Source organism: Saimiri boliviensis, chromosome 16 (assembly GCF_048565385.1).
Source record: "Saimiri boliviensis isolate mSaiBol1 chromosome 16, mSaiBol1.pri, whole genome shotgun sequence".
Taxonomy (NCBI): Eukaryota; Metazoa; Chordata; class Mammalia; order Primates; family Cebidae; genus Saimiri; species Saimiri boliviensis.
The window spans coordinates 32,915,821-32,936,755 of record NC_133464.1 but is presented as its reverse complement, the minus strand read 5'-3'; the positions used below and the strand labels follow the sequence as shown (position 1 = coordinate 32,936,755).

The 20,935-nt window shown below is 32.3% G+C and overlaps 1 protein-coding gene across 22 annotated transcripts in view; it reads right to left on the bottom strand.

Annotated features, from left to right (window-relative positions):
- Window positions 1–456: 456 nt before the first annotated feature.
- Window positions 457–20,935, bottom strand: part of RBM26 (RNA binding motif protein 26) — a 94,849-nt gene continuing 74,370 nt past the window's right edge. For 11 of the 22 annotated variants that reach the window (XM_074387553.1, XM_074387552.1, XM_074387559.1 and 8 more), the window contains 3 exons: window positions 20,227–20,313; window positions 8,205–8,318; window positions 457–6,564 (listed from right to left, as the gene is read on the bottom strand). In XM_074387553.1, the coding sequence (XP_074243654.1) occupies window positions 6,475–6,564; window positions 8,205–8,318; window positions 20,227–20,313 (291 nt within the window). In that variant the 3' untranslated portion in view covers window positions 457–6,474. The remainder of the gene's footprint in view (window positions 6,565–8,204; window positions 8,319–20,226; window positions 20,314–20,935) is intronic. The other 11 variants (XR_012514322.1, XR_012514325.1, XR_012514324.1 and 8 more) reach the window with 11 other exon arrangements.

The window sequence follows — 20,935 nt, the reverse complement described above, 5'->3', positions numbered from 1 at the left end:
ATTCTTTATAAGTAATTCTAAGCCATATTAAGCCATACTGTTTATAAACGATTTGGACATACACTTCTTAAAATGGTTAAAAACCAGTCTTTACCAATGTTAGGCACACAACACTATTTCCACTTGCTTTAAAAATCGTCTTTGATGTCTTGATTGAAAGTTGAAAAAATTATGTTAAGACATTTAATAGATTTTTAAAATATTTATAATCCACAGATCATCATTTGTCGCTTGGAAGAAAATTATTTTCATTGTTGGCTTTGAAGAGCTAAGAATTTTTTTAAAAAAATATTTGGGTAAATGGCCTTAACAACAACATCAGAAAGTATATTTAGAAGAAATGCACAAGCTATTACAGTACATAAAAAAGTACCTTATCATCGATTCAAAATTATTTCAAGTGGCTATCCTACTCCCAGAAATATATCTTAAGACCCCCCAAAATTAAAACCAAACTCATGTTTAACTTTTTAATTCATTTTCATTTTAAATTGTTCATGCTAAAGAACACAGTTAGCATGGCTTTACAGATTTCCTAGACACAATCCTCAATTTGGCTCAGACTGAATATATGTCATCCAAGAGAATTTTTTCATTCTTAAGGTGTTTAAAAAATAAATGGCTATAAAGTACGGGGAGAAAACATTTAAGAATAAAGTCAGAGCACACATTCAGATACACTTTAAACTCAGATGTACTCTTAGAGAACTGTAGAGATAAAATGCTAATTATAGTACATGTAAACATCTGTTCAAATTGATAAAGAGTGAACATAAAATAATAGGATGGTATTATTATAACAGTCGTCTCCAGACAGGAACTGGTCTTGTTCTCGCAGTCACAAAGCTAAATTCAGGCAATGATGATCTCTCTCTGCTGGAAAAAGAGAAGACTATTAAAAAAAAAAACTTTGAAAACAGCAAATAAATCTAAAACTTGAATCACATCATAAATTGACCTCCAACTTTTCTAAACATTTAAAAAAAACTATTTGGGAAAGGAATCAAAATCAAAGTTGCAGGCAAATTACACAAAGCTTCATGCTTCCTTCAAACATTAAACTGCAGAAGATCACAGCACTCAACATATCTTACGATCTGAAGTTTTCATTACAAAAACTAGTAACTGATCATAGGGAAAACTTTCATAGAGATGTGGGTAGGCAGAGAAATTTTAAGAAATAACAAATTACAAGACGTTGTAAATAAAAATGAAAGCAGAAACAATTTTCTTAAGCTTTCTCAAAGATTTCAAAGTAATTACAAGATCTCACTTCCTTAAACTCCGTATGATAATCACTTCGTTAATCACACTATGTGAAGTAAAATGCTATACTAAGCACAAAGGCCCACAGCAAAAATAAAAGGTACACATGGAAATCAGACAGTGCCTGGTATACAAGGAAAGGCTAATTGTGGATGATGGGAAAATGAATACAGGATGAAATAAACAGTGAGGCAAGAATTTAGGAAGCACCAAGTATAAAAAGTGGATACAAAAAAAGTAGAATTTTAAAATCCTTTAAATTACATTAAGTAACAAGCACATGATATGGATAAACTTCAAGAAAGTTATTACCAAATTAGGTGTTTTTCTATTAAGCGTGATGTTTTTCATTAGCAATTATTGGCAATGGCAGTCATGTTCACCAAAGTTTCTTTCCTAGGATTTTTAGGTAGCAACTTTGGAAAATTATCTCTTGTCATCTGATAGGTATATAATCATCAGAAAGGAAAAATTTAAGACTGCTCTTCTCCAAAGGCCTGTATACATACCTTAGAGCAATTAGCCAGCTCAAGAAGTTAACAGGAACAAGGTAGTTCCTGAGATCTGGGAAAAGGAAATTTTCTTCTTGTTGCACAAATATCGTAAACTAGTAATTTAGTTCTCCATTAAATTTCCATTTTTAATTTATACTATTTTGTAAGAACAGGAAAAGCTCCAAGAGAAAGACCAAAAAGTTAACTAAGCCAAAGTTTCATGCAGGAAATTTTTCTTTTAAACGGCTAACAGACTTTTGTAACAGAGTGTGTGTGTCTGTGTGTTTGTGTGTGTCTGTTTCTGTTTTGGGTGGAGCTTACAACATTTATCTAAATTCTAGAAGAACTAAAACTAGTTTTCTATCAATCTACATTGTGGTTAAGGGGGGAAAAGAAAGAAAACATATTGAAACTTTGCTCTTTACTCTAAAATAGCCAGTGATATATTTCAACATACCAAACAAGCAACTGCTGCTTCCTTTTTGAACCCTTAGAGCCAATGGTTAGTATTCCAAGTAAGAGTGGTTGAAACTCTTTATATGAGTCCCCCAAAATCAGTTCTAGTAAGAAGACATTTCTTTCAATTAAACGTAGTCACACTTTCTACAGGAAATCAACTGAAACACTGAAGTCCTATCTTTAAACTATTAGTTGTCACATTCAACCGTATCACAATAAAACAAAAGCTATGGAATACTTTCTCATTCTTGCAACGTTTTCATCAAATGCTTGGGTATCAGTTAAATATAAAATTTAATTTGATATGTTACAGTTATCCAATAACATTTAAAACAACACTGCTTAAGTAGCAATACAAAATACTGGGTGAAATATGTAAAACGACAACTTAACCATCCCTTGAGATAATCCTAATCAATCTTTTAACCAGTAATACACAATGTTCCTCAATTTTTTCCTGTATGAAGAGGCTACCTATATTGCTGTCCTCAATCCTTTTCCAATTCCCCACTCAGCCTGCAGCCCAGGTCTGTACTAAAGCAAAAGAATCTTGTTAGGAGAGCTGCAGAATTAAAAATGTGTGTTTAGTTTTAGGTAGCATACTGTTTTTGTTTTTTAAAGAGTAAACTGAGATGGAAAGGAGAATGTAAATCCATATTGTTGAGAGAACGGACTGTATCTGCATTACTAGCAAGTATTTCTATGTTCAAACTCTGAATTTAGAAGGAAAATAAAAAGTTACAACTGGGAAAAGGAAGTGCTAGTGAATACAGAAGTTCATCTCTATTTTATAGGCTTAAATGTAATTTGTGCTGGCAAATGTAAGCATGTAGGAATATTAAATACAAAACTGTACCAAGAGGCATCATATAAATTACCATAACCAAATCCAAGTTGTTTCCATTAATAAAATGACAGAAAACAACAACGATAATAGATAGGAACTGTCTTAGATACATTAAATTGTTTTGTATCAAACACTAATATAGCACCAGGGTAACAATAGATGTAAAACGAATCTTAGAAATCATCTAGTCCAACTCTTTATTTTACAGACAAGGAAACAACACTGGATAAGGCAAGAGACTTGTCTAAGGCCACAGAATTAGTTGCAGAATTGGGACCAAAAGCTAAATCTCTTACAGACTTTGTCTAGTATTCTACAACTAGGTCACCTTTGGATATAAAAATTAGTGGCATGGACTAGATTGGTGGCTCTTAGCATTTCTAATCATACACACTGATAGAAACCAAAAGTGTTATTTTACCTCTGAAACAGACTACATTTATTACTGGAAAATATTAATGTCTTACTAAATGTTGTGAAAATTCCACTAAGACTACATGTGTATACCTCCATCAGTACTTGTAACCCCACTGGTGACAAACTTGAACTGTATCAATTGCTTAGCAAAATGCTCCCAGTGACTGAGGAGATCTTTCAAGAGATTTTTGGAAAATTGATAAGAATTAACAAGGGAGGTAATTGTCACTCTATGATTGGAGACTTAAATATGCATTCATTCATTAACTCATCCAACAAACATCGGAGTGCCCAATATAAGCCTAGCTTTGTGATAAGCACTAGAAATAAAACGATGAATAAGACATGGTCCCCCTTCCTAGAGGAGCTTGTAATCTAGTGGGGAAGACAGACATAAACCAGTTAAATTATATTACAATGTAAGTACTGTAACAGAGATATGAACAAAGTGCTGTATTAAAAGGGAGGGTGTAAGTATGAACTGGCGAAGGACCAAGAAGTCTACTAATTTTGTATAGTACCTTTGAGGCAAGAACTACCATATTTAGTATAAACACAATCTGATGTTCCACTCCATCATTACTTAGGAAAACAGCAACAACATAGAGTTAAAAAAAAAAAAAAAAAAAGTTGGCATTGAAATCAGAATGCCTGCATTCAAATGTACTATTTTCACCCACTAGCTATGACTGGGTAAATCATTCTATCTCTATTCATCTAAGTTTCCTTATCTGTAAAACGAGAATTAGTAACTCCTTCCTAATATGAAAGTACACACAGAATGCTAGTATTTATAAAAAGTAAAAAATTCAGTAGCAACTTAATACTAATATTTATAATTAGAATCATATTAATACTATAAATAATATACCTGTAAATCTAATTAATCTTGGTAAGATTTAATCCCCATTCTTTGGAACCAAACTGAAACATATTTGTCTTCTGATTCATTCAAAATAACATGGCTTAAAACATTTTAGGTTCTAAATTACTTGGAAATTTTAGGCTAGAAAAACTGATTATCTATTCATGGACTGAAATAGAATATGTGTTTTCAGTTACATTATAAGGGAATTGTCATAATTTTTGAAATATCAGGCTGAAACATACTAGTCAAATTATAAAGCCAAGTATCAGCATGGAGATATAACTGGCCTTTGAAAGATTTACTTTCTTTATAATACCTGTTTGGTGTAAAGAGAAGAAACGTGAGCCTCTGCCAATTTGGCACCTTTCACGACTACTAAAAAGAAAAGAAAACAAACTTACCTAATGAATCAGAATAGCACATAGTCAACATACAAGAGACTACATAAAAATAGATCTTTGATTTAACTACAGAAGTAAAAATAATGACTTTTTGAGCAAAGTCACTATTTTGACAACTGAAATCTGATTTTGAAATTTTAAACATAAACGTATACACAAATTGCAAGCCAAAGCGTTCCTATGAAATAGTGTTACCATCAAGAAAATATACACAACTTCAACCCCAACTAGGGGTGTATGGGGAAGAAGAGAAACAAACAGCATCCTTAAGTTACTCCAATGGCAGAAGACTATGGTGGTAGTGGAACAATAGCTTTTGATTGCGAAGACCCCAATATGGAAGAAAGTAATTTTTTAAATGTGATTTTTTAATATTATCACTATAATCTCGAGAGGCAGAAACACTTGCAATCGAAATGATGAATTTTAAAATATAAATATGTAATCCCCCACCCCCATTCTACAAAGATGCATTTATTTCCTGGAAACTGCTACATCAACTTTCAATGATCATGTTCACTTGCAAAAGAAATCCACTTAAAAGAATCACAGTATTGTTGCAAACATCAAAGATTTTTATACAAGCATAGGAAATACACACTTAAAATATCAGACTGAAACACTTACCAAACAGTGTTTTCCTAAAGTAGTATCTATAGTACATTTCTTTATTCATATATCTTCAAATGGTCAAGTTTTCTTTCATACATCCAAAATGTAATGTGATGTTTTCTTATTCACCAAATGTTAGCTCTACTTGTAGTCTGGTTCCAAACTAATCAGCCTGCTTTTAAATTTTAAGACATTTGTTGAAAATTTATAGGATCAAACCGAACTTAAGTGGTATAATTTTTAAACATTGGATTGTACATTATTGTAAGGGTACCAGTAACCATTATTATTAAGAATAAGTTAGTGATTATAGCTCTTTTTGTGATAATTGGGGGGAAGGGTAGATCACCATCTGGAATGGTCTATTTTAATTTTTTTCTTATCTTTTCTCTTTTCTTTTTTCTTTTTTTTCTTTTTTTAAATCAAGGAACATTGTCTCGGCTTTTTTTTTTTTTTTGTCATTGCTTTTTTTTTTCTTTTCTTTTTTTTTTTTTTTTTTAAGAGACCATTCCACTTTATTATAACATCCGGATGCATAAGGACTCATGTAAAGCAGTCATACACCATTATCATTAAAACCCATATGGTAAAATACATACACAGTCCAACAAAAGGCTAATACATAGTAAAGCCTAAGCATACTACTATGTAATTATAATACATAACTTGGAGACTTCAGTTAGAGTACTATGTTATCTATTCATTTTTGAAAACATTCATTAAGATTTTTAAATGCAAATTCATTCCTTATTTGGAATAAAACAAAATCCTCTAAGTTATAACAAGTATTGGTCATAAGTTTTCAGACCTATTCATTAAATTACAAAGAACCCAAAGAATTCTGTAATGTCCAGTATAAGTATGTAATAAAAACATTGCATATATTTCTAGTGTGATGTCTTTAGCAACTGTTTACTGAAATAAAATGCAAACATCAATCTTTCAAAATACAAGATCAGAAGGTAGTTTTCTTCTTTTTCGTCTAATTGTGAAATCCATCTTCATCACATTTTACCAAAAATTGTTTTTACAAATATGTAAAAGTACATTAGATAATACTAATGAAACACAGATAGAGTTCTAGCATATGTAGATCAATGATCAGTCAAATCATCTTCTCCAAGAACGAGATTCATTGTCCTCTTCTTCTTCATCATCATCTTGAAGTAATGAGTCATCCACCAAAGACTCTTCCTGAAACTTTAGGTTAAAATGTATTTAGGAATTTACCCAAAAAAAAAAAAAAAAAAAAAAGAAAAGAAAAAAAGGTGACACTTTTAAATACTGATCTCTCTCAACAGAGTTGAATACAAAAGGTATTTTTATAGCTAGAACATTCACAAAACAAAGAAAGGCAACATGTAACCATTCAATGGTTTCTCTGTACGACCTATTCTATTTGCTTGCATGAAACAGGCACTAAACAAATATCAAATTAAGCCTTTGTACATGCCATTTTTTCCTGCCTCTCTTTAGCAAATTACACCATCTTCTGTAACTTTAAAATATTGGTCAAACTTTTAAAAAAAGAAAACAACAAGTTTTCTCTAATTTACGCTCCTAACCTTGAATACTGAAATCAACCAATAACTTGTATAAAATTCTACCAAGATTTATATTTGTATTTATTTTCTGCTGTATGCAACAAACATTTTCTATTATTGCATTCCTTTCTTTTCCCCATTCCCTTCATAAACACTTCTCAGACTGCTATTTCAAACTTTTCAAAATACCTAATACCAGGAGCTCTCCTGCTTTTCTCCCCATTCAATTCAAACTCATGGAAGGACAAAGGTATAATCTAAAATATAAAATGACAAATCATGTGTATGAGTTTCAAAATATACATTTTTATTCTTGCATTTGACTATGGATATGTATAACAGCCTTGAAATGCTCTTCAAACAAAATGAAGTGTGCCATTATGAAGGTAAAACATGGAATCATTTAGTTTTCCCACCTTACCTTTATTTCTTAACTTACACTTTCTCCTAAAGCTTATTTCGTAATTGAATAAGAGTTGCTTACTTTTAAGTTTTTGGTTTCAAAGGGCTCTCTACCACTTCACTGGTTCACACCTCTTAGCCATCAGACTAACTGGTGTTACTCAAAGAAAAATGTACTTCCACTTTTCCTGACGCTTATCCCTCTAAAATACCTCTCAATTATAATCCCAGCTCCAGTGCTAAATTATGAAAGCTATTTTATCACTTAGGGCCCAGTTCCACTGTCAATACCTCCTTTAAAATTTTCTGGGAAGGAAACAATCACTCCTTCCTCTGAGTTTCCAGAGCATGTTGTTCAAATCTTTATTCAGTATTATCAGTCTGCCTTTTATTGTAACTAGTTTCTTATGTGTCTGTCACCACCCGCCTTTTCAGATTATAAGCTCCTTGATGATAGGGACCGTGTCTTATTCATTTTTGTGCCTAAGACATTATCTACCATATAACAGGCATTCATTCTAATGACTAAAATGATATATGAATTAAAATAAAGGAAAGCTGAAATGTTAATAAAGCAACTGAGAAGAGATTACCCTAAAACTTAAAATATTACAAGATTTCCTGTGGATAAAAATCTAATGAATAATTATTATTTCTAAGGGTAGAGTATATACATAATTTTCATATATTCTTTTTGAATTAGCAATCCACAGTTTTTCTTCATTATCCAGTTAAAATTTAAAGTTGTTTGCATTTATCTGATATCCCTTGCCTGGACTATGGGTCAGGAATAAAAGTTTTATGTTAAAATCACAGCCATAATAAAAAAATCACATTTTATATAAAAGCTATGAATGATTAAGGGTAAAAATAAGTGGAAAAAATATAACATACTTCTTCTTCATCAGGCTCAACTTCTTCTGTTTCAACAGCTGAAATATTAGTTACTGGTTTATTCCATGCCAGTTTTAGATCTTGCCCTTTGAAACGAGCTCCATGAACTGCAGCCTAAAACGATTAAAAATATTGGAATATAAGACATTAAACATTTCTGAAGAAAAAATTAAATTTCATAGTGCCTAACATTAAAGTTAAAATAGCTAAACACAACTGAAGACCGCTATCCATTTGGTTTTTGGTTAATTATCAATTTACTATTTGTAATTATAATTTACAATTTACTTTTGATGGTTTTTTACTTCTACAATCAGACTAGTAATTGGAAATTCCTTTAAAAAGAAAATAAGAATAATTTCTCATAATAAAATAGAGCTATTTCACTAATGGCCAATATTTGATTAAAAGAAATATTTCTACTTGTTTACAATACAATGACCATTGCTGTTTAAGATGGCAATCCCAAGATATTTCAAGATCCTGGTTTTAACTTCTGAATCAACGTCTAAATTAGGATCAATATGCTAAATATATTTTATTTCATTTTAATTACTGTTCATTTACAAATGGTATATATAGTAACTGTTAATCTTTAATAAGAATAATTTTGCATGTGTAAAGTATGATGCTATTTTCAAATTACATCAAATAATCAACTACTATAAAATGTTTAATGTAAAACTAATAAAAAATATAAGTATGTCAACGAAAGAAAAAAAAAACCCACTGAAATTTTCTATTGAAAAACAGTTTTTCCTACAAAGCTTTTACAACTGAATATAAAACATGCACTTACAAAACAGTCATGTCTAAGCACCTGCTACATTAGGTGGCTGGTTTGGAAACACTGCATTCATATTAGAGTAACAGGAACTAAGGTAAATCAATGTTAGCAACATGGTGCAATAACTTATACTCATGCAAGATTTATAATACAATCTCAAAGTACACCATAATGTGAAATGTAGAAACAATTATATATTCAATGATATCTGACATAAGTTGTGTGGTATGAAAATCCCCAGGTATAAATTTTAAATCTGCACATACAAATTTATGATAAATTTAAAAGATTTCATGCCTATTAAAATGCTGCTCAGGAGTCACGATGTCATACAACTAGAATTTTTTTTTAAAAAGTACTTATATATATTTTAGTTCCAGAACAACCTGCAATTTTTTGAAGCTATCATTATTACGTAAAAATGTATCATAAGAAATTCCACCTGTTTAATGCAAAATGCCTATTCATAAAACTCTTCCTTACATTCAGCTAATTCATCTAAAAAGCAAAAAATAATACTGACACAAATTTCTGATGACCTAACTTTACACAGCTCTATATTCAGCACACATTTGCTCAAATTTATAAGATGAGCCTACAACTTGCTAGAGTTTCAACTTTAAGATTATTTACAAGATGATTTTCAAACTGTTTATTAACATTGCTCCATTACAAACTTGAGAATTAGGCTCTGTAAATTTTTGAATTACTTGAGTTTTTGCTTTTTGAAGATGTAAATTTATTCAGGAAAAGTAAGAACCAAGATATTATAAGAAACATATTCCATAATTTCCTTCATTTTGATAAAACTATTAATTAGAAAAGTTCAAGAAACCGGTATTTCAGGTAACTGTAACATAAAATCTTTAAAGTTTAAACAATTCCTTCTGCAATTCACCCATTTTACTTTTTATAAAGATTCAAAATTTCAGACCACGTAATGTAAAAAACATAGTCCATGATTATCCCTATCCCTAAGAGATAAACCACTATTCTGTGAAGAATTCAGTTATATCCTACATATATTTTTCTATATACATACTAAAAGAATTTCTGTATACAAGTATGTATGGTACGTATACGGAAATATACTTTACTGGTTTATGACTTCATAATTAAATTATTAACCCAATTCTCTTCATAAATCTCTCAGTGTCTTCACCAACAAATTTGTCACTTCTCTTGTATAGTCATATATATTATATAGTTAGCATCGTTAAACCAATTTCTACAGATATGAACCTTGTATATTTGTACATCTTGTGTGACTTTCTATTAGTAAAAGTGAAGTTTCTTGATGTTTTTCACAATCTGTCCTGCTAGTATTTTTCTAAGTGAATGAAGTTTGGTGATATTTTGGACAAAATATTTTCCCCAACTGGATTTTGATTTTGTTTATGATGCATCTTGTATTGGACAGAAAGGGGCTGTTGTTGTTCATTTCTGTCATGAACAAGTTTTAAATTCATGTACTGGAATTTACCAATGTTTTCCTTTATGAATATTGTGCCATACCTTAAAAAGCCCTCTTGATATTAAGATTATTTTCCAAAACTCCCTAGGGTTTTACTATTTAAAAAAAAATTTGTAGCATGTATTAAATGTTTTATGTATTAAAAAAAGAAGAAAAATTCATCCAACTTAATTTGGACATTAAAAAAAGACATAATGCTTTTTTCCAAATAGTCTATTTTCCCAATATCGTTTAATGAATAACTTGTTTTACGCCTTGATTTAAAACATTGCCTTTGTGATCCATTAAAATCCTCATGAAGTCATGCACCGTAGAACAATGTTTTGATCAACAATGACTGTATATACAACAGCGGTCTCCTAAGATTTTGATAAACCTGAAAAATTCTTACTGCCTAGTGACCTTATAACTATCATAACAAATCACTCACATGGTGATACTGGTGTAAATAAACCCACTATGCTGCCAGTCCAGTCATATAAAAGTATAGCACGTACAATTATGTATAGCATAATCCTTGAAAATGGTGGCAAATGACTGTTACTAGTTTACATATTTATTATACTATACGCTTTATCATTATTTTAGAGTATACTTGTACTTACTTTTTTAAAATAAGTTAATTATAAAATAGCCTCAGGCAGGTTCCTCAGGAGGTACTTCAGAAGAAGGAATTGTTATCATAGGCAGTGACAGTTGTGTATGTGCTATTGCCTCTCAAGACTTTCCAGTGGGACAAAATGTAAAGGTAGAAAATAGTGATACCAATGATTCTGACCCTGTTTAGGCACAGGTTAATTTATGTGTTTGTTCCTAGTTTTTAATTTAAAAGTTTAAAAAGGAAAACATAAAAAATGTTAAAAACAGAAAAAATCTTACTGAATAAGGATATAAAGAAAGAAAATATTTTCGTACACCTGTGCAGCGTGTTTGTGTTTTGTGCTAAGTGATGTTACAAGAGTCAAAATGTTTTTAAAAATTGTAAAGTTTACAAGTAAAAGTTATAACAAACTAAGGTTAATTTATTATTAAAGAAAGGTAAAATGTTTTTATAAACTTGGTATAGCCTAAGTGTTTGTAAAGTCTAAAGTACAAGTTTATAAAATAGAATAGTCATGTCCTAGGCCTTTACATTCACTCACTAACTCACCCAGAGCAATTTCCAGTCCTGCAAATGCCATTCATGGCAAGTACCCCACACATGTATACCATGTTTTATCTTTTATACTCTATTTTTACTGTACCACTTCTATGCTTAGATATGTTTACTTACACAAATACTTACCATTGTGTTACAACTGCCTCAGCTGTCAGTATAGTTAACACAATGTCACAGTTTTATAGCCTAAGACCAACAGGCTATACCATATAGTATACTTGTGCACTAGGTTATCCCATTTTAGTTTGTGTAAATATACTCTGTGATGTGTGCACAACAATGTAATTGTCTGAACGGCACATTTTTCAGAACATAACCCTCTTAAGTGGCACATGACTGTATAAACTTAGGTCTGTTTCTGAACTATACCATATTATCTGCTTTGTACTGCCTTTTAACAGTACAAATAATACAATTAATATAAATAATTTTTTAAAGTGTACTATGGCAGTGCTGCAAGGGCTATGTATGTACTTCAAAATTTCATTAAAAAATTCTTAAACAATGAAATGTATAACCATTTATAAAATGTTAAAGAACACCAAGTTTAAATGTGCTCTACAGCAGGCATCCCCAAACTTTTTATACAGGGGGCCAGTTCACTGTCCCTCAGACCGTTGGAGGGCCGCCACATACTGTGCTCCTCTCACTGACCACCAATGAAAGAGGTGCCCCTTCCTGAAGTGCGGCAGGGGGGCGGATAAATGGCCTCAGGGGGCCGCATGCGGCCCGCGGGCCGTAGTTTGGGGACACCTGCTCTACAGGATGCCTACTTGGGCAAGGAGGTAGTGGTCAAATGGGTGAAAGCAGAGCTAAATGCAAAAATCCACAAAATACGAAAAGGGGAAAACAGTCTCAGATGAAGATAAAATTTGCTTCCCAGCGCAAATGTAGAGACATACCTGACAAAAATATCCCTCCCATAATTTACAAACTAATCTTAATTTTGAAAATCATTTTAAAAAGTAAAAGGAGAAAGAGAAAGAAAAAAGAAGAGATTTTAGTGGTTTTAAAAAATAAAATAATCCCAGGCTGGGCATGGTGGCTCACATCTGTAATCCCAGCACTTTGGAAGGCTGAGTGGATCACGAGGTCAGGAGTTCAAGACCAGCCTAGCCAACATGAGTGGAAATTGCACCATTGCACTCCAGCCTGGGTGGCAGGGCAAGACTCTGTCTCAAAAAAATAATAATAAAAATACAATAATCTCAGCACTTTGAGAGACTGAGGTGAGTGGATCATGAGGCCAAGAGATTGAGACCATTCTGGCCAACATAGTAAAACCCAGTCTCTACTAAAAATACAAAAATTACCTGGAAGTGGTGGCACGCACCTGTAGTCCCAGCTACTCAGAAGGCTGAGGCAGGATAATCGCTTGAATAAGGGAGGTGGAGGTTGCAGTGAGCTGAGATCATGCCACTGCACTCCAGCCTGGCAACAGAGACTCCGTCTCAAAAACAAACAAACAAAAACCAATAATACGGTATTTAAACCAGGAGAGAATGGTTAGAAGCAGTACAATGAAATAAGATGAAAAAGAAAAAAAAAAATCACTGTCATAAAAATATCTAAATGCATTATAAAAATCCATTTCTGGGCTGGGTACAGGGGCAGAAACCTGTAATTCTAGAACTTTGTGAGGCTAAGACAGGCAGATTGATTGGTTGAGCTTTGGAGTTCAAGACCACCCTAGGCAACATGGTGAGACCTCATTTCTACAAAAAAAATACAAAAATTAGTCAATTGTGGTGGAGTGTGCTTACAATCCCAGCTACTTGGGAGGCTGAGGTGGGAGGATCACCTGAGTTCAGGATGTCAAGGCTGCAGTGAGCTGTGATCATACCACTGCGCTCTAGTCGAGGTGACAGAGTGAGAACCTGTCTCAAAAAAAAAGGTCTTAATAAAGCAGAGTCATTTATATTCTACCTTAAGACAAAAAGCCAGCATCACACATAATACTAAAAATACTAGAAGCATCTTCATTCCGCAAAAAAGTCACTATTGTTACTGATGTTTTTAATATTTTTCCAAAGGTAAACAATTAACAGAAAGTCAGTGTAGAAATGTGAGAGAGGTAAAACTATCATTTTTAACTAAAGATAAATTAAATGAATACCCAAAAAACCCAAGAAAGCAAAATTAAAGCCATCAAGTAATAGTTTGGTAAGATAGCAGTTACATATTTAATAAAGAAAGATGAACAGTCTTCCTACATATGAAGAACCAGTAGAACATATTATGGAACAAATGATCCCACTTAAAAAAGCAATAAAAAGTGAATTAATTTATAAGCAATATATGTTATCTATATAAAGAAACCATAAGCAGGGAGGGTGGGAGACCCAAATGTTCCCTATTTGGGTCATGGATACACTAGAACCCCAATCCCTACCAGTATGCAATATACTCATTAACAAATGTGCACATATACTCCCTGAATCTAAAAATAAAATTAATTTTTTAAAAACCTTAAAACAAGTAATATACACTGGCTATATGAAAAAAAATTAAATGCCCTTACAATATAAAAAGTATTGAAGAACTTGAAAGAAAATGAGGTTTTACAGGAAGATTTAATATTTGAGAAAAATTTAGTATTAAAAATTTAGTATTATGTACATTCTCCCATAATTTAGTCTATCTTTTTGAAACTAAGCTTATTCAAAAGTTTATATAAAAAATAAACATGTAAAACATACCAGCAGGATTCTGAAAATGAGCAATAATTGGGTGTAATCCAAACAACTGCCCTGACAAACTATTAAGATATACTAAAAAGCTAGTTTAACTAAAACAGGGAAAAACAGGCACAAAAAGAGAAAACTCATCAATGGAAGACTCTGGAACATACCCAAATAAACATATGGGAAATTTATGTATTTCACATAAGCTTGGAAAAACCAGATTTAACTAATGAAACCAACAGGCTTCCTATTTTGCTCCTTAGACCAAATAAGTTCCGTGTAAATTTTTTAAAAGTGAATGTAAAGTTTTAAAAGAAAAAAAAAGCCTGTAAGACTACTAGAAAAAACAAGGGAAAATGTTTATCATCTCAGATTAGTGAAAGCCTTTCAAACTATAAAGAGAGATTAACTGGACAATTAACTGTTACTGTGAAAAATACAGCAAAAATGAAAATTCATAAAAATATAACCTATGAGCTAATTTCCAAATATACAAAGAGCTCCTGCATTAAGTAAATAAATAAATAAAATGGACTATTCAGCACAATAATAATGGGCAAATGACATTAACAGTCGATAGAAATTTAAAAAATAGCATTTAAACATGTGAAAACTACAATCATAAAAGTGAATTAAAACCTAAATAAGTGGCTATTTCAGTTTGATGAAACTGATGATAAAACTCGATACCTCCCTGTAATAAAAATGAAGATAAATTACATATCTATGAATTTTGTTTGTAAGTAAAGTGGTAAAACCACCATGTAGCATACACATTATGGCAAGAGTGTAGGAAAAAGGCACTCTCATATATCTTTGGATAAGTATAACCTGTATGGTGGGCAATTTTCATTAAAAATTTAAATGTACAGATCCTTTGACCCAGCATGCTGTTATCAGTGAGAAAGGTGGAAAAAAGTAGAGACATTAAGACCCATGAGACTAAGTAAAAAACATGTAGTCTAGAACTAACAAGTATCAGAATGAATTCTGAATTTATCTTTACCTATCTACCTTTATGTGTGTATACATGTATATGTATTAAAAACTTTAGGGCCCCAAATTAAAAGCAAAGTATTAGTATGAGCTCTAGATTTATTTTACCTTTATATGTGTGTACATAAATTTTAACCTCCATCTCTGACGACTGGAAAGGATTAGTGACAGTAACATACTTAATAGTAATGTGTACCTCAAGTACCCAGATCGTAGTGTCTAAATACCTTTGCCTAATAAATAAACCAAAATTCCTTTGAGAAATGGTCAATTCCAGGTCTAGAATAGACAGTGTTTAAGATTAACCTAGAACACCGTCTCATACCAGAAGCAACAAAACTATCACAAACCACTAGGGTCCTGTCAAAAGCACTCAGGAGCCAACCTGTAGTCTCCTGGCCAAAGGTGGAACAACTTCAACATTAAAAACTGAGAAGAACGGATTTGTACCCATATTTATAACTGAGTTTATGACTGCATAACAGCAATCAAGCCATATCAAAATATGAACCCTACCTGGATCCTTATTTTTAAAAGGTAATAAATTTACAAGGAATTAGACAAATGCCAACCCTGACTGGATATTTGATATTTAGGAATATAATTTTTAGGTGTGATAATAGCATTGTATTTTTTTAAGGCTCTATCATTGAGTAACACATACTAAAATATTTACAGATGAGATGATACAATGACTGTGAATAGCTTCAAAATAAGGAGTGGGGGAGTTGTAGTGAGTAAAATATAGACAAAATAAGATTGGCCCTAAGTGGATAATTGCTGAAGCTCAATGATGTGCATATGGGAATACATTTTACAATTCTAATTTCTGAACTATAAAATGTACACAAAAATTGAGTTTTAAAGCTGAAATATTTTATTCAGAGGCTTGCCTCTAGTCCTTTGACTATCCTTACACACATTCATTCAAAGCTTACAGTAAATTAAGAAAAACAGGCATATATACAACAGAAAGTAAAAAGGCTAAAGATCTAACAAAGGAGGAAAACACTATGAAAAACGGGAATTCTACATCTTACATGGAAAATGTTCTGATGTTCTGGAAACATTTAATTTTGGAAAGATGTTCGGGGAAATAAAATTAAGCTGGTATGTTTACCTCCGGACTTAGTCCATTTACACTATAATTCTAAATGAAATATACAAATGCAGTCTTTCACAAACTTATCTGACAAGAGAATCCTTTGTTAGGAGATCTCTTGCAGAAAGAGTGTTCTGCAAACACTATGGAGAAAACTGACTTGAGATATGGATAATTACCGAAGAGTTCAAGCTGCAATCCTATGGTTCCTTACATTTTTAGTAACAATAATAAAACTAATATATAAAAGAAGGCTAAAAGGGCAAGTTTATTAATATTTGTAATGTTACAGAATGTTTAGGCAGGAGTTATGAACACAAATATATATAATTATATATAACCACAAATTTTAAAAACATGCAAAATCTAATTTTTAGAAGTTACAAAGGAAGATTTCCAGTTCTGTAACTCTTGAGTTCAATGTACATGGCCACTTTCCCACAACTTTCAGACCTCAAGTTACTAATTATGGTACCACAGTGTCCATTACATAGCAGTACTTAATAACTATTAAGTATCAGTAAAAACACAAACAAAAACTCTGCTATGCACATAATTTGACTTCTTTTGATTGAATCCACTTAGTAAAGCATGATTCTCTTTCCCCCTATTTGCTCTCTAAGACACACAGTAACATGATCTCATCAGCTCACTGCATCCTCTGCCTCCTGGGCTCAGGTGATCCTCCCATCTCAGCCTCTCAAATAGCTGGGACTGCATGTGCTCATCACCACACCTGGCTAATTTTTTGGTAAAGAGGGGGTTTCTCCATGTTGCCCAGGCTGGTATAGAACTCCCATCTCCCTTGGCCTTCCAAAGGGGTGGGGTTACAGGCATAAGCCACCACGCCTGGTCCCTCTTACCTTTTGATATAAAAAAACTGTACCTGAGTTTGGGACTGTAGGTTTCATTTTTGGTCTGATTGTTCAAACAGCAACTTAATTATTCCTATTCTGAACAGGATCTTGGACTCCTCCAAAGGTACAGTAACAATTCAGTGTAGAAAAGATAATATTCTAATCAGTCATGGGAAGAGACTACTTCACTCCTGTCTGAGTACTTACCCAACTTTAGACTTTAACATGATAGACAAAAAAAAAAGAAAGAAATAAAGTAACACGAACCATCTTCTAACAAGACAAGTCAAACCATAAACCATCTTAACCTAAAGCTAAGTGTTCTGCTTATATTTCCATTCTTTAAAATGCTTTAATATTTTTCCTGAGGAAAATTTCTCACTTTTCACTTATATATGAAGGTCTCAATTACCTCATTTATTCCTATACTTTCACCTTGAAATACTATGCATTTATTGATTATAGAAAATAAATTCATTCACTCATCTAGGACAATGGTTCAGAGAATAAGAACAATGTAGTATTTGAAAATAAACATTGGCAAAGGCTGACAATTTTCTTTTCTTGGGAAGGCCTATCCTTTATTGTGAGTGTATGTTCTCCTACATTTTCAGTGTTAAAATTTCCTTTATTTTATGTAACAATGGTGACAGTACATGACGATCTTTTTGTATTTTTAAAGTATTCTTCCCTGGCAAAATAAAAAAAATGATATCTCTATGACAAACACACAAATTTTTAAATTGCTAAACATTACCATTCCCTGAAATCCAAAAGTTTGAAGAGCACTAATTTTCTGTTCTTTTGTAACTTTACAAAATTTTAAGAAACTTTCTGGCTTAAGGGCACGTTTATGGTTTAACAACTTTTATAACTAAAAATCCAAACACTTATCATAGCAGTGGTACTCTTTCTAGCCTATTAAGTAAATCCAACTAAAGCTATTTACTCTAAATAGGTAACTCTCATTAGACCTAACTTGACCTTAATTATTCTGTCATTTATTCAACCTTCATGTAATTCAGCGTTAAACTCTTCCTTATATATTAATGCCTGGTATTTCTAATTGCTATTCATTCTGAAAAATGCATCATCTAAGGTACAAAAAGCAAGATGCAAGAAAGAAGGTTATGTGTCAATAGGTCTTTCCACGTGCAAAATTTCCAAAGATTTAAAAAGCAAGAGGTTTTAATTTTTTCTCAGCCATATAAGCAAGCAAGGGAAGTAGTACATATTTAAAGTTCTTACTAAATCCATAAATTTGGTAATATTTTAACCATTTGTATAGTAAGAACTACCATTGTTTTATAATACCACTATTCCCTAGAAAATAAATAGAACATAAAACTACCTATTTAGCAATAGACTAAAAACTGTCAACTGAAGCCACCACTGAAAGGAAGCTTATTCTAAACTTCTACTTAAAAATACCCCGGAAAGAACATTTAATCAAAGACCTATTTTTTTTCAATATGACACAGGAACATACAAGTTTATAAGAAAGTTTCAAAATCTCATCAATTTTAAATTACTTTTTACTTTCACAAAAGTTAGTTAAAGAAATGATTATTCAAAACTAGCTTTAAAAATAAAATATCCCAATATCAAGAATTCCTATTTTATAAAATAATGTGCTACTTCCTACCTTCAACCCCCAAACTAGATTATTTCAAGGGTCCAGTTGAATGACTTATCGGACCCACAGTCTTATACTGATTACAATGCCCCAAGGGCAACTTCTACCAGGTAAGCAATGTACCATTGTGCTGGCTGATAATATTCACTACAAAGGGGATAAATAAATTTAGTTTTTTTTTTTTCAAAATTTAAGTTGCGATCACTGAAAAGCATCTCACTCTTTTGTTGCTTTCATTTGGAAAACTATTTCATCCTCAGAACAATGGCAAGGACAAAACAGTTACATCGTCTTCTCTATAATTCCTAAGGAGACAACACACCGGGCAAAAAAACGCTCCTGGACAGGCGCGGTGGCTGATGCCTGTAATCCTGGCACTTTGGGAGGCTAAGGCGGGCAGATAGTGAGGAGAGGAGATGGAGACCATCCTGGCCAACATGGTGAAACCCCATCTTTACAAAAATAAAACAGGTGTGATGGCACACACCTGCAGTCCCAGCTACTTGGGAGGCTGAGGCAGGAGAACTGCTTGAACCTGGGAGATGGAGGCTGACATGAGCCAAGAGAGCATCACTGCACTCCTGCCTGGGTGACAGGGTGAGACTCCATCTCAAACAAACAAACAAACAAACAAAGAGGCTCTGATCTCCTATGAAGCCCCCATTCCTCACTCCCATTTTCCGTTTTTTAATCTTTGAAACCCAAACGAAAGACACCGTTGCATATATTCCAGTCAATCCTTAGACAGACAATTCAAGATTGATGGGTCAAGGTAACTTTACTAAGAGTACCCTCAAAGCTAGAGGTACATATATATATGTCTTGGGCAAAAAGTCAGAGAAGTCTAGATGGGGATACGCTGAACTTAGGGACACTTTTTTTAGAGTTCAACTTGATGAGACCAAGAAGCAGTAGATGAGGAATGATTAAGATGGCAGACATCAGAACTGCTTGTACCTTATCCCTCACCACTCATTCTGACAAAGCAGATCCTGTTTTGGGTCAGCAGAAAAAAAAAAAAGAATAATGGGTAGTGGGGTGGCCCTATCTACTACCTAAAAGAAAGAAAAAGAGAATCCCTGATATCTCACGACAACACAATTTGACATTACACTTGGTGACTAAACATGCATTTTAATTATATTATGTTATACACAGGATTGCCTAACTGCATTAGGACATTCTTTGAGGGCATGAATTCCACTTCAGGTGTTCTACCTAATGTCAAAGCATATTATTAGGTTAAAAAATTAATTTGTATTAAAACTTAAAAGTAATACTTATAAATCATTTAAATCTCAATTCATAAATTATTTTTAAAACTTACTGCTTCAGCTTCTGCTCTTGTCTTGAATGTAATTACTGCATGAAGTGAAGAATCATCAATCTGACAATCTTCAATTTCACCATATTGCTTTAAATTAAAAAAAAAGTATTTCCTCCAAATAAATATTTTGAAATATCCAAAAATCCTAATGGTATTAAAAAACATTAAAATACTAATAAATATAACCCAGAATACATAACAATTCATAATGGTTAACAGAAAAGTATGGTGAGTAATTTATTTTAGTACTTGATATTATCAGATAGAAAGTGGCCCTGTCTTCCAATCTTATTTACAATTCACACTTCAAAGAATTAGTAAAACTTATACTCAATTGAACTATTTTTGCTTTAAAGGAAGGAAATAATGGTCAAAGCCTGAGCTTCCTTGCTAACTAACCTTCCCCTTATACTTATTAAACCAATCCCAAGATCAACTCTTTCTTAAGCAACATATTGAATCCTCAAAATTTTGGTATCATTCCCAATAAATGGGAAAAGAAAGAAATAGAAAATTTAAGTAAATTCCCCAAAGTAATTGTTAATTACTGGGATGAGATTCTAGGTCTGTTGATTCAAAAGTTTAACATTCTAACTGACCATGCTTTTGCTTACTACATAACTCCACTATACTTTTTACTTGTTTAGAACAGTTAAAAGCTAAACACATTATATTATTCCTGTTTTTGGTCTGTTTAATTTTTTCCCTC